Source organism: Tetrao urogallus (genome assembly GCF_951394365.1).
Source record: "Tetrao urogallus genome assembly, chromosome: 3".
Classification (NCBI taxonomy): domain Eukaryota; kingdom Metazoa; phylum Chordata; class Aves; order Galliformes; family Phasianidae; genus Tetrao; species Tetrao urogallus.
In genome coordinates, this window is record NC_136815.1 from 81,077,807 (window position 1) to 81,093,191 (window position 15,385).

The 15,385-nt window shown below is 44.7% G+C and overlaps 1 protein-coding gene across 1 annotated transcript; it reads left to right on the top strand.

The window, feature by feature from the left end:
* Positions 1-14,404: 14,404 nt before the first annotated feature.
* PPP1R3G (protein phosphatase 1 regulatory subunit 3G) lies at positions 14,405-15,181 on the top strand (the record flags this gene model as incomplete). Its single annotated transcript, XM_079533911.1, has 1 exon — positions 14,405-15,181. One exon carries the CDS (start codon positions 14,405-14,407, stop codon positions 15,179-15,181), a length of 777 nt encoding a protein of 258 aa, XP_079390037.1.
* Between the last annotated feature and the right edge of the window lie 204 nt (positions 15,182-15,385).

Sequence of the window (15,385 nt, forward strand, 5' to 3'; positions counted from 1 at the left end):
GTCCAGCTCTCCAGCCTATCCAGGTCTTGCTGAATGGCAACACAGCCTTCAGGCGTGTCAGCCAATCCTCCCAACTTCGTATCATCAGCAAACTTGCTGAGGGTGGCCATTATCCCCTCATCAAGGTCATTGATGAAGATGTTGAACAAGACCAGACCCAGCACAGACCCCTGAGGAACACCGCTAGTTACAGGCCTCCAACCGGACTCTGCACCACCAACAACGACCCTCTGCGCTCTGCCAGTCAGCCAGTTCTCAACCCACCTCACTGTCCACTCATCTATCCCACACTTCCTCAGCTTTGTTATAAGGATGTCGTGGGGGACAGTATCAAATGCCTTGCTGAAATCAAGGTAGACTACATCCACTGCTCTCCCCCCATCCACCCAGCCAGAGACAACATCATAGAAGGCTACCAGGTTGGTCAAGCACGACCTCCCCCTTGTGAACCCGTGCTGACTACTCCTGATAACAACTGATAGTCAACTCCTGAGCTGACTCACGAGAGCAGAGTGGCAAAATCATCTCCCTCGACCTGCTGGTCAAGTTTCTCTTTCAACAACCCAGGATACAACCCAGGCCTTCTGGGTTGCAAGTGCACATTGCCAGCTCACATTGAATCTTTTATCAACCAACACCCCCCAAGTCCTTCTCCTCAGAGCTGCTCTCAAGCCATTCTCTGCCCACTCTGTATCTGTGCTTGGGATTGTCCCAGCCCAAGTGCAAGACCTTGCACTTGGCCTTCTTGAGGTTGGCATGGGCCCACCTCTCAAGTCTATCCAAATCCCTCTGGGTAGCATCTCTTCCCTCCAGCATGTCAACTGCACCACTCAGCTTAGTGTCATCTGCAAATTTGCTGAGAATGCACTTGATCCCACTGTCCATGTCACCTACAAAGATGTTGAATAACACCTGTCCCAACACCAATCCCCTGAGGAACACCACTTGTCACCGGTCTCCACTTGGACACTGAGCCATTGACCACAACTCTCTGAGTGTGACTATCTAGACAATTCCTTATCCAGCAAGTGGTCTATCCATCAAATTTATTTTTCTCCCACTTGGTGACCAGGATGTCATGCAAGATAGCATCAAACACATTGCAAAAGTTCAGGTAGACAAAATCAGTTGTTCTTCCTTTATCACTGATGCTGTAACTCCACCATAGAAGGCCACCAAGTTTGTCAGGCATGACTTGCCCTAGGTGAAGCCACGTTAGCCACTGTGCTTGAAATGGCTGGACGCCAAGAGGACAAGTTTGTTTCAGTTGTTAATGTATAGATTATGGTAAGGTCATTTGTTAACAGCCACATGGTTGCACATACATGAATCATCAAACTCCTATAATTTTACTAGTTCACTAGTTCAGCTAAACATCTTGGTAGTTTGATATCAGAATTCAAGCACTCTCATTCTCAACCTTGTCAGTTCATTGGCAGAGATAAACAGCACTTCAATATTCTAGATCTGTCTATTATGCCTGACACACAGCTCACTGAAGCTTCAGTGTTCTGCTTCGAATGGAGACTGCACTTTTCTGGTGTTCTGTCTCCATTTAGGTGTCTGTGATATTGCTGACTGTAAACAGCAGTACTGTGAGAAGGCTGACCTTTGCACAGCCTGCATTAAAAGAACTGCATTTGGCTAATGGTAAGTGGGATGCTTCTGAGAAGCTACCAGTTCAGTGCATCTGATTTGTTAGGCTGGCTCAGACCCACTTGTTTCTGGGTGCATGCCTTCCGGGTGCTTGCTAATATAGTAACTTCAGGACAGCTGCTCTGAACTCAGTGGCTTGTACACTATTATGAGGTCCCTGTCTCATTAACATTGGTTGAGGAGGTCTGAAATCTGCACTTACATTGCCTGTGTAAATTGGTTTGTTAGGAATCAAGAATGGCTATGTAATCATAGTAGTCTTCTAATTTAAAGTGTGCAAAAACTAATGGGAAAAGCAGTACCTGATGGATGTCAGTTATTACCATACCCGCAGGCAGAAGCCTCTATGAGCAGACAAGCATTACTCTCTGATGATCAGGAAGCCTGTTCTGCTAATGGGGTGAAAAGTTCAAGCCTCTGATCAATAAGCCCAGACAGCCAGAGAGGAAATTCAGCTATATTCAAGGCAGCCTGTGGAGCTGGGTTTGTTTTGATGGTTTGTTGGTTGTTTTTTTTTCTTTTTTCTTTTTTTTTGTGAGCTTCTCTCACAAAAGTAATTTATGTTTTCTGCTAGGGATACAAATGGATGAGAAAAGAAATGTGGAAAAAATACGCTGTGGAAAGAGCAAGAGAATCAAGATTCATGGCTACATATTCAAGGGAGTTCAGTCAGTATTTGGGGGATTTTGGCAGGCATGTACTTCACCGCAGTTCAGTAGGGCATCGAAGGGTTTACATCACTGTTCAATTAATTTGGTTCATATGTCAGACAATTAATTTGAACCTACGTTTACTCTTTTATGTCAGCTGTCCTGCTATAGCGCATGTCTGCTTTAGAGAACCACAAGAAGACACTGAACTACATTAAAAAAAACACATTTAGCAGTCCAGTAGTCTGTGCTGTAACATGCAGAAATTCCCTCCTTAAATACTGAGCTAGATATCTGTATGCTAATTGTTGGTAAACGCTGACATTTTTATAGTGATTATTACAGTTTTGTGAGTAATTAGGTGTATGGTTACTGCATATTGTTTTTTAAGAAAAGATATTCTAAACTTTGAATAGCTTAAATTATTTGGCCCCAGTGAAGCTACCACTGTTCTCCTAGGGATTTAAACCTGTACTGAGGTAATGCAGTTTTACTGCAATCCAGCTTCATCGTGCTCACAGAGACTAACAGCCTGTAGTCAGGAGGAGGAAAGAAGTGCCTCGGGCAACCTCTTGTAACAGCCTCGAGTAGGGAAGGGTCTCTAAGACACTTCCTGGGACTAGTGAAAAATTGATTCAATTTCTGTACGAAACAACTGAGATCAGAAAGGAAAGCCCAATAAACATTATGTACAGTATCTCTAATTGTGAAGCCCAGGTATTTCTTTCCTGTATCTTTTCAATACTGAAGGGCAGCCTTAGCTCATTCTTTCAGGTGGATATTCTGTGATTATCATGACTAAAGGACCTAGACTTTCAAAAATCGAATCTTAACAAGTATTTGTCACATTTGTATTTTTAATTTGGTTTGTGTCTTTAAGATGAATGAAGTTGTTTTTTCTTTTGAGATACTATTTTTTTTCTTTCTTAAATATTGTTGACTGCCAGAAAGAAGGAAGGAAGCTGCCTAAACCTTTTAACCTTGGCTATCATAATTAGTAATTTGTAAAACAGAAGCAATTATCTCTAGTGCCTTGTTTATCTGAAATTATGATAACGTGTGTAAGGCTGAAAATGGCACTTCACTTGACCCATGTCAGCTGCTTTTTTCATTGAGGAAAGTGGAAAGATGGTGAAGAGCTTGATAGTTAGCTTTATATCCTGTTTTTACATGCTGTGGTCCAAATGCTCAGAGCAGCGATGGGTTGTAAAAACGATCCCACTCAGCCTTGTTTTTCTAGGAGATTACAAACAAAGCTTCTGCCAAGCTACTCCCCAAAGCTGCTTTTCAAGCCAGGAAGAATAGCAAGTGCTGGCTGTGGACAGAGCTGCAGGTTTTGGTTTAAATGAAGTTAAAACAAACCAAAACAAGATACAAGCAAACAAACTCCACACAAGGGATCTGTTTCTTTTATAGTTTAAAAAAAAAAAAAATCCTCTATAATCTGGGAAACTCACTCATTCTTGTGATGCAAGGGAGGGAGAAGAAAAGAGAAGGATCATTCAACTGACAGGGCTCCAGGGATCAGGAGTGGTCTGGTCTTCAAGCAGTCACCTCTGCTTGCCTTTTAAGGGCCAGAATTTGGCTGAGCCCTGCATGGTCATGGGGAATTTTCTTGACTTTGTGTCTTCCTTTAAACAGATTCAGTACTGGTTGCATGGTGGCTATTTAGAGGCACCCTTGCAGGATGCCCTTTGTGGCAAGCTACTCCATGGTGGTCAATGAGGAATAGGAGCGTGTTTTTCTATTCACATTTCCAGCAGAGGATAATATGGCCACATTCACCCAATTGCTCAGAAATGCCCTGGAGAGTCCTTCCACACTCAGGTAAATCCTCAACCTTTCACAAGCAATAAATAGGTGTTCCTTTTCCTGTCCAGCAACAAGATAAGAAAACACCCCCGCCTTTTCCATTGCTGTTTTCCTTCCCCAACTCTATAGATAAACAGACACATTTTCCCTCAAACTGTCAACACCATCACATTAAACTCAGAGCACTTAGCCAATAATAGTAATTTTTTTCCAGTTATATCAATGGGTGTGGTAAAAGATCTTACCTGTCTTTGCAAAATTTGCCTTCATAATATCTTTAGAGCACTGTATTTCTGGTAACACTGGTACCGCTCCTGGGATTCCAGCAGATCTCTCTTTAATTCACCTTCAAACCAAAAAGAAAACAAAACCAAACATTTTTCTCCTGTACACAGTTGTGTTGTTGTTGTTTTTTTTTTAAGGCCCTGTTGAAGTTTAATTTTCAAAGCACAGTATATTTTCTGTTAGGATCAGTGCAGAGTAATTCCTTCCTGCCACAGCCAATGAAGCTTCCAGTCTGCTTCAAGGGGAGGATTTGCCATTCCCACCAAACAATCCTTATTTGCTAAGCCTGTTACTGTGCACTCCTTTGTATGTTGATGCATGCTGTTAACAAATGTTCTGATTGCGAGACCATTGGAATTTCTGCCCACTGAACTGTTTCTCTTGCATTCCCAACTCACAGAGGTCCCATGCTGCACTTCTTAGTGCTGCATGTTTGTGCAGCTCTCTGTGTTTTCACCAAGGATGGATGGGCAGCAGAGCTCAACCCTCAAAGCTTAGCATAGTAACTTCAATCATGGTTGTTTTTTTTAAAGCAACACCAAAATTATGTGGCTGCCTATTTCAAGCAAAGGGAAGCTGAAAATGGTGCCAGCAGAGGAAGAAAGCTATAGAGAGAAGAGACTGCCTTCTAGCTAGCTGGAGAGCTCTTTCTCCAAGGCTGGAAGGTGAGCTTTCCTGAGCAATCCAGCCTGTGCACAGGTATTCAGAAAGCAGTTGCAAAAGTGTCTGGACATCAATTTCTTTCCTCAATGTAAGCTATGAAGTTAAGCAACCAAAACTGTGTAATAACTTAAAATAACCTAAGATTAAAAGAAAACATCATGTTCCCAGGTAGGAGTCGTTCCCTCAGGAGGATTCAGATATCAAAGTGGTATTATCAGAAGTGAAGTTTAAATTTGAAGTTGCACTTTTTATCTATCTTAGGAAGATTCAAATTTGAGTGTAGAAATAGACAAAAATAGTAATTCTGGATACACTGATTAAGAATGGTTTTTTTTTTTTGCATGTATGCCCCTGTTTCATTACATTTATTTTAGAGTAAATCCTCTCTTTTCTCATTTCAGTCAACTTATTATTAGGATTATGGATGCCAGAGTTGTTCTGAGACTTATATTTCATTAATTTACAATTATAGACACGAAGTTCAATAGTCTACTACATTATACATTTCAAAGACAAGATGTTATTGTTTCAGATCCTTTTCACTTCAGAAGTTTTACAAGTATTATTCTCTATTAGTGGGCTGTCCTCATAATTCCATTTTAGATAATTTTTTAGCCCTCAGACTATGTGCAGACTGCTCCTGTCATGCCAAAGCCTTATTTCTACACTGGGATTTAAGTGTAAAAGCAGGACGTTTTTACAAGCTGCCCCATAGTCAGTGTGTGCATTCCTCTGTCATTTGGAAAGTACTTTTCAAAAATCTCACTGAGACTTAAATGAGGATTCAGGCTTTTATGTTTAACCCCCCATCTTTAAGTTATCTAAGTTTTTGCAAAATTCCTGACATCGTGGTTCAGATAACCCCATAAACACCTGTTAGTGATGCACATTTATTAATAGGCTTTGAAAGACTTCTCTCCAGTCACTTGGAAGCTCCACTATGAGAAATAAAGGAACCTCAAAGATTATCAAGCTCCAACCCCCCTGCTGCATGCAACATCTAATACTAGATTATATTGTCTTTTCTGGTCTTCATCATTTTTAAGATTGGAGGTCTCCCAAGCACTTTTCCATTATTTTTGTTTCCTGGATAAAGTGTTCGAGAACAAAACTAGTGAAAAGTTTTGCCTCTATAGATCAACGTTTTACCTGAGGTCTGAGAGCTTCTGAATTTTTTGCTATTCAAGCCATTCACAGCAAACCAGTTGTTATTTGCCACGATGGGAGGAAAAATTCTTTAGAGCCAGAGTCTTTATATTCTGCCTGCTAGTGGTTTATGTCTGGAAGAAGTTCTTGCCAAAACTGCTGCTCCTGCTTCTGGCCAAATGTGTGAGGAAACAGGCAAGCCTTTGTATGTCCGGCAGTTTTAGACAAAAAATCCAGCAAGAAACTGCACCATCCATTCAATCAATCAAGCAGCAAAAATCACATCAGTGTGAAGACACAGAACCTCAAATAAGCTTTTGAACTTCACCGTTTGCTTGGAGGATTATTGCTCTCTGCAGAACATACTGAAAGCTCACCACCTCACTGCTGTTATCCACTGCATTTAAATGTGAAAAACAAAGCTGCTTGCACCTTGGCACAGTTCAGTGCCAATACTTTATGGATCTTCCTGTTCTGTAACATGAGTCAAGAAATGATGACTAAATGGATTCAGTCATAAACCATAATGAAATCACACCCACTAAACACATGGCAGGAATGACAGAATGTTACATAGAGCCGTGAGTCTTCAAATTTGAAAAGAAGACAGACTTCACAGTTAAACAAAAATACTCTGCATTTGGCCAAGATGAACCTTTTGTTAGCAGACTGAGAAGAGTGGGACTTGTATTGGGAAATAGATGCATCCTTCTCGTGGGAAGAGTAAGAATTTCCATTTTTTCTTCAGTTGGAGTAATAGGTAGAAAATGGCATGCAAAATTAAGTGAAAATAACTCGAATTTTGGGACAATGGATAAAAAAGGAAAACTCAGAGAGAAAATGACTCTTGAAATAGGCTTTGAAAGAGAAACCCTAGAAGTCATTTAATTTAATCACTGAAACCCTTCAATATTCAGAAGGAAAATGAATCTATGGCTCTTCAAGTTTTACTCTGTTCATTAGTTCATTCTTCCTCCTTGGTCATTAAGCTGCTTCTCCCTGTGACTCCAGTCTGATTACTAAATCACTCCACGAGATAATTAAGAACTCCACATTTTGGTTCTCTAAGATTGACCTGGCTACTCTTGATCTTGCTGAGTTATCCTTAGATCTGCAAGTATGTTTGAAAGGATTTTGCTAGGACTGCTTACATAATTAGGAAGCAGTGGTTTGAGGGGAAGGCATTAGCTACCAGAAATCAATTAGTAATTGAGACTCTGCACTCTGTGATTTACTTAAAAGATTCTCAGTTATATTCTGCACTCTTCTACAGCAGTGTAAGCTGGGAATTACTCCCTTGATATCAGCTGAGTTACAGATGGTATGAAGCAACATTTCCAGTGTGAGTGGACATTGACCAACTGGTGTTGCAAACAGCTTTCACTTTAACTGTGCTCATGCATATCTGTTGTTTGTGTGGGTGGCAGAGCAGAGTGTGAATGGCAACACTTCCTATTCATGGCCATCCTTTTCTAAAAAGAAGTGTCTTCGTTCAAAGGAATTGCTTTTGAACTCCTTACAGTGTAGAGACTGCTTGAAATATCTTCAAACTGCAGTAACTTGAGTCCTTCTGCTTCATCAAGTAAAAAGATAAACAACTCAATTTTGGCACCATTAGGTTGCATTTACAATCTATCATCCTCACATTACAGACACTAGAAATGAGGTACTGAATCACAGAAGTAGCTGCCTTTAAATGCCTCATCAATTTGGGAGTGAAAAGAAATGAGAGACATGTGGGATTCATCTTTTTTTGTTTTACTTGGATACGGAAATGGAGGCAGAAGCTACAGCAGATTAGTAGTCCAGATACCAGGAAAGGCAGCATATTTAGCTGAATTTATTCTTAAATATTTACTGTATGATAATCTGAAGTGTCTACTACGTACAGATGGCTCATAAATGGAAACTGCCATGAATGCCAAACATGTACAGGGAACCAGGAACCCCAAGCAACTTCATTAAGGCTGCAATCTCCATATATGAAGACATGAATCGTGACAATATTTTTTGGTAAGTTTTAATCTCCCATCCTATTCTCCTTACTCCATGTAAGTACTCTGTACTATGCAGTATGTATTATGCAGAATGCACTATGGAGGACCCTATGAGGAAATCTGACTGTATCTCCAGTACGAGATCTCCAGTGTACTGTTCAATAAGTAAGGCCTGCAGCTACACACTGAGCAACGTACAGAAAAAAAATGACAAGAGCATTGAGTAGCTGTCTATCCTGTGTGCTTCATGTGACGGTCCTGAGGGGAAAATGGCATAGGAACACATCACTACAGGCTGTAACCTAAACAGTACGCCCCAAAACACTGCATTACGTTAGAAAGGCAACGTCACTTTGAGCATTTTCTAACATGTGGGTGCTCAAATCTGTTTCCTCGGCATTCTTCTAACTTAGATTCAAGAAGGTACCACTTTTATGACCTTTCAAAGTGATGAATTATAGTGGAGGCAGGGAGAAAGAAAGCAGCTTCATAAATTGTAGCCATTTTCTTACATTAAAAAGTGATCAAAGCTTGTTTTGCTTTGTTTTTCAGAATAAAATGTTCCCATCTATTCTCGATAGAACAGTTGAAATTTCCTTGACGATGGGACATGCAGTGTCTTTTCCAGTAAAATTGCTGTTCTGATTTTATAGTATTTTCTGATTTTAAAATGTTAGACAACACTAGCTTAGTTTGCAGAACAGTTGATCCTTTGCATGCTATTTGCATTTTCATTTCATTATTGGGGAAGAATGTAATTGCAAACAAATGAAATTTAGAAGTAATTATTATCAACCACACCACTAGGGGGGGTATCTTTTCTGCCTTTCCCACTGAAGGTGATGGAACTGTGGGACTGAATTCAGAGTATTTATGATCTACTGCATTATTAATCCAGGAAATATAAAGCTCTTTTTTCATCGTTATTATTTTTAATATGTCTGGCAGAGCAGGATTGAGCATGCATTCATTCACACATGGCTATGTCAGTGATTTCTATGTGCGAACTGATAACGATGGTTACTATGCCAATCCATTGCTTTTGCAGTCAGGCAGCATCACACAGTCCTGGGTTTCTTGTTCATGCACTCCAGAGTGCATGAACTTGATAGAACAGTAGAGTAATATTAAAGCAGCACATATTTCTGCTGGTTTTTCCTACTGTAATAAATAAATAAATTATATATATATTTATATATATATATGTATTTAGAAATACATATCTATTTCATTCACTGAAAGTCAACTCTGACGTTTTACAGGGTTTTTTGTTTTTGTATTTTGCTGTCTTGTAGCAGTAGTGTACTGTGTTACAGGCATCCAGTTGCTGGTAGGTACGTGCATCAATTGAAACAATCCTGTTGTAAGCCATAAGAATAAAAATGACTGTGATATAAAGTACCTCTCTTACAGGACCTCCTGTTAGATACCTGTTTTTCCATCTTCTAATGCACTTCAGCAATTCATAACAAACTCTAATTGGGGCAGTTTTGGGAAAATGCAGACTCAGTGTTGAATGTACTACTTGTGCTGCAGTTTGGAAAGCTACACATGCAAACAAACAATTTTTAACATTGGGTTTATGCAGCCCATACAGGTCTATACAGTGTCTCAAGAGAAGTGAAAGAAACAGCTGATGTACTACTTACGTATGCAGTTGCGACTGCCCAGCCAAAAAGGCTGCCCTGCATTAGCTAGGAGCATGCTGCATTGCACAACTCCAGTTCCTGAAAAACAGGGTGGCACCTGAGCTGATGACGTCAGGTTAAAGTTCGATTTTTAAAAAAACACATCCAACACAATGCAAAGACCAGCAGAGGCTTTGCCAGCTGACATCACAAAGGCCCTTCTGACCACTTGGCCAGCTCTGATGTCCTAACAGAGTCCAAACGAGTCCATGCCTCTGTTGATTTTGAGGTACAGGCCTCCTCTTTGTGACAAACACAAAAGCAAAAAACAGAAACCATCTGGGTGCAAGTTCATGTAGAACACCCTTTATATAAGACTACTCTGCATAAGATGGAGTTCCATTCATGCTGAAGCCCGATGCAATACAATGGCATATAACACGGTTGAATTTGATCCACGTCAGCAAACTTGCTGAGGATGCATGCCATCGATGCATCCAGATCACTGATAGAAATGTTGAACAGAGCTGGCCCTAGAACTGAGCTCTGGGGTCACTCCTGTGACTGGCCGCCAGACAGATATAAAGAAGGAAATTAAGTCTAATAATCTACTTCTGAATCACATCTACTCAGACTGTATAGACCCTCTGAGTCTTTCACTCAGTGTCTGATCATCCTACAAATGCACTAAACTGAAATCCTGTCCTTATTACAAAATACAAAGAAGTCCATGGGCTATGGAACTTTTTTTTTTTTAATAATTGAGACCATTAACATCCTCCTTGCCATTGTGTACAGCAAGCTCAACTGTTACAACTGGGATGAAGAAGATGACTTCTGAAGTAAGAATTGTTCAGAACCAATGGTGTTAGAATTTGGGAAAAGATGTTATTAATGTAGCGTACAAACTGATAATCCCTGCATATCTATAAATCCCTGTAAATTGTTAAATATCTCTTAATAGTTATTAGCCATTCAAGTTTTCTGATAAGCTATTGCTACAGGAGATTTTCTAGTTAAAACTTGAGTGGGAAACTGCAGAGATGTGGTGTATTTGAATTCCATATACTCCATGTAGTAGAGTGCTTTCCGTCTGGATGGATAAGAAAACCTTCTAGTTTTGGTCTTGAAGGTTTGAATCTAACATCAAAATTGCATAAAAAGAAATGATGAAAAGTGTATGAATGGCCTTTGGGATAAAATTGTGAGTTGAATCCTCCAGTTACATGATTCCGGGTGTCTGCAAACTAATATTTTTATGTTCATTTTGTGTCCAGTGATGACTATTGATCCAAGGAGCTCAGTGAATTTATTAAATTGCACATCAAACAGAGCTCCCTCCCAAAGCAGCAAACCAAAATCTCTGATCTAACAAGTCCTGAGAAACACATCAACCATGCAGTCACGGTCAGAATGAAGAAAGCGATGCTGGGAATCACTTACCACTGATTTGAGCATTCCTATTTTGCTCATGTCACTCAGTCATCATCTCAGGATGAAAATGCTCCTGGAGGATGTGTGTGTTGAATGCAGGATGGAGATTAGAGGGACAAGGGAGGAAGATGGGAAACATGGAGGGCGATGAAGAACGAAGTTGCTCAGTTGATGATTTATATCAAATGTCCTTTAATACAACTGGCAGAGTTTCAGGGATTGCAAAAAGCCTGTGAATCTGCTGTCTTCTACTAAAAATGCCCCCAGTTCTATCTTAGCTGTTTCTTGAATAACAAAAGCAGTAAATAGTAGTTGGAAGTACTCTGGGTACCCCATTCTTTTAAGAGAATCAATTCTGAAATATTTCAGACACAACAATGAATGCCTCCTAAATAATGCCTCCTCTCACCAGTGCGAGTCATAAAGGTTTATGCAATTTCACATCACACTCACTTTCAGAATATGAGCCAGTGACTAACACCAAAACTCCGGGATTCCTTATGTGCTGCTGCCTCCTTTAAATTCTTTTCATGCAGAATGAAAAGAATTTAATTCCCGTTGTCTTAACTGCCTTTTCTAAATTTCTGTGGACAGTAGTCCTTCCTGCAGGCCTGTCTCCCAGACTTGCAGAGCATATAAGGAATGCATATTAATTTCCACAGTACTGCTTAATTTTTAAACAATATTTACAGCATGTTTCTCTTTTTGCAGTCCCTTATTTTGCTTAATTCTTTCACATTGCTCTTCAATTTCTATTATTCCAGGTGGTTTTGCATTATCAGCAAACAGCACATTTTTCCCCTTTGCTGCTTAAAACTTTGGCTGATGGGGTCAGGAGCAACGGCAACTGATTTAAGCGTGCAACAGTCACTCACAAAGACCATCAGCTCCAGCACCAGCACATCCTGCAAGGTGCAGGGATGGAGGCACCAGCCTGTGCTGGTCAAATCCCAGGGGAGCAGACCTGCCAGGAGCTGGTAGTGCTCAGAGGGCATGTGATGGGACATGAGAGACCAGCAGTGATGGTGGCCATTGCCCAAATGGCCCTTGAGAGCACTGGGCCAGGGTGGGCAGTCAGAACTCCTCAGCCTAGGGACAGAGCTCTGAGAGGTGGTGGGCAGGCTGAGGGGCATGAGGACCTTGCTAACTAGAGCACTGAGCAGCCTGACGTCTGCTCTGCCCATATCCAGGGCTAAAGTTTTTATCCTTATCACTAAGGATGGACAAGGATAAGCTGGTTGATCTAGATGTATCTTTTAGTTCTTAAAGAATAATTAACTGGTGTCATTGTCCTAAGTAGCCCATGGTTGTGCCCCATAACATCCCCTTATTTGCTTGTCCTTTAATCCTTACCTAGATGCTGCCAGCTGTGCCATCACCACCTGCCAGCTCTGTACAGACCAGCGCCTCCCTCACACACAGCCAGTTCCCACCTCACCTGCCCTGCCTGTCCTTGCAGAAAGGCCCAGAATGGTCCATTGCAACACACCAGTCACAGGGCTCTGCCCACCAGGTTCCACTGATGCCAGTGATGTCGTGGCTCTGGGACTGAGCCAAGGCTTCTGGCTCCTCTCACTTGTTTCTCGGTGCATGCTGCATGCACTGATGTAGCAACATTCCAAAGGTGCTTCACCACAGCCAGCACCTGCTGGAGCAGGATCTGTCTAGCACACAGCCCTTAAACAAGCTGCTCACCTCGTCAGTCTTTGTTTCAGCTTGGTTAACCCCATGCGCCACACACGTAGAATGGGTGAGCTGTGAGTCTCACTTCCAGGCGCAGCTGACAAAGGGCTTACGTTGCGTCCTCTTTTGGTCAAAGTCAGTGTTAACAGCAGAGTGACCCAGCACAGCTGTCTGTTCTGTTTGTGGTCTTCTTGCAGCGCATTGCAGACCTCAGCTCAGTGATTCCATGGCTTACTTCCACTACAACGAGGCTGTCTAAAGATCCAAAGGGTGGCACACAAGCTTCCTGGGACTGGCTGGTTATGGGGCTGCCCTACAAACAGCCCAGCTGAGCTGAAAGCAGAGCATCAGTGATGAGCAGCTGACAGCAAACTGCTATTAGTCATGTTTTCCATTGGCACCGCTGATGCCACAGTGTCTGTCCTTTGTTCCTGTTCCTATAAAGCTCCGAAGTGAACTACGAACAAATGCTGCGTGCAATGCCAGGAGCTGGAGGAGTCATTCACTGGCAGGCCGCTACTTGGCAGCGAGGCTTCACACTCAAAATAAAACAAAGGATGTACAACAAACGAGTGTCTCTCCCCGAGAAAAAGAACAGTTGAAGAACAAAGTGTTTTTGCAGTCATCCATAGAAATCACCACAGACAATAGCGATGGTGCGTGCACAGTTTGGAAAAGGTCTCGGATACGGGTCTGAGCACAGTAATAAAAGGGTGCTGTTAGCAGGATGCTGGTGGCCATGTGTAACCCTCGGAAAATAGAACTGAAGGGAATTCAACTGGAATCTTACTAGATGTTCTGAGTGTCAGGAAAGGCTGCACCTGCAAGTGTGCTGCTAGGGCCTTTGGCCTTTATTTTTTGCGGGCACTGCTGGGACCAAATGAGGGGGAGAAAAAGCAACTGAAGAGACTGGTTTAGAAAAAAAAAAAAAAAACACTTTAAAAAAGGAAAGGATTTGTCGGTCCATTCACTCGCCTAGGGTTTTGTCCTAGCGTTCAAGTCTCAAAGCTTTCCTCGGCAGAACCCATCTGGGCACGAAAGCCGCCCTCCTCGCTCTCAGCCGCAGCCGGACGCTTTGCTGCGGTGCCCACGGGCCACGGGCTGCTCCGCGGGTGTGCCAGGCCGTCCCTCCGCTCTTGTCCAAAAGCCGTAAAACCGACCACGTTGCTAGCGGCTCGCTCTTCCTCGCTGTGGTAACCGCGGCCCCCGGCGAGACCCGGCCGCGAGGCAGCGGGGGACGACGTGCCCGGCCGCCCGTCGCACCTCCCCGTACTTCCTTATTGTTTGCTCCCGGGGAGGTCCCGCCCCGCCCGCGGCGGCCGCAGCCCTTGCGGGGTGGCTCCGGGCCCGACGGGGACGCGCCCCCCGCCCGGGGCTCTCCGCGGGGCGGCGGGATAAAGCTCTGCGCGCCCGCCCGCCGCCGCCACAGGGCCCGGCGGGGCGGCCCGCCATGGCGAGCCCCGCGCGCCCGCGGCCGGAGCCGGCGGTCCCCGGGGCGTGGGGCGGCGGCGCGGCGGGGGAAAGGCTGCTGCTGCTGGAGCTGCGCTGCGCCCGGCCGCCGTCCTCCGGCTCGGAGGAGGAGGAGGAGGAGGCGGGGGAGGAGGCGGCCGAGGGGGAGGACTGCTGCCCCAAGTGCAAGAAGCGGGTGCAGTTCGCGGACTCGCTGGGGCTGAGCCTGGCCAGCGTGAAGCACTTCAGCGACACCGAGGAGCCGAGGGTGCCGTCCGCAGCGCCGCCCGCCGAGCCGCGCGACCCGCCGGAGCCCGGCGCTGCCCCGGGGCCGCCCCGCCAGCCGCCCTCCCTGCGCCTGGAGCCCGACTTCCCCGACGGCGGCGAGCCGAGCGCCGAACGGCTGCAGCGGCAGCGCGTCTGCCTGGAGCGGCTGGGGCGACCCGCGTTGCTCTCCGACGTGCGGGGCACGGTGCGGGCGCTGCGCGGCTCCGGGCCCGGCGAGGTGACGGTGCGCTACACCTTCAACGAGTGGCTCTCCTTCATGGACGTCCCGGCCTCGCCGCTGCCCCCCGCCGCCGCGGACGGCTCCGAGCCGCCGGCCGAGCGCTTCTCGTTCGCCCTGTGCGTGCCGCCCAGCCTACGGGAGGGCTCGGCCCTTCACTTCGCCATCCGCTACCGCGGCGCGCAGGGCGAGCACTGGGACAACAACGACGGCCGCAACTACACGCTGCGCTGCCGCCGCGACCCCGAGGCGGCCGCCGCGCCCCGCGACTGAGCGACGGTCCTGCTGCCGTCGGGGGGAGGTCGGGGCGGCGGCTGAAGGGGCGCTGTGGGACGGATCCGCATCGAGAGAACGAGGAGGCTGAGTGGGACCTCGGTGCCGCTCCCTGCCCTGCCCGAGGCCCAGAAGGACGTCCGCGGCTGGGGCCCTGCCGAGCATAGGCTGCGTTTGCCGGGGCAGAGGAGCAGTTAAAAATAC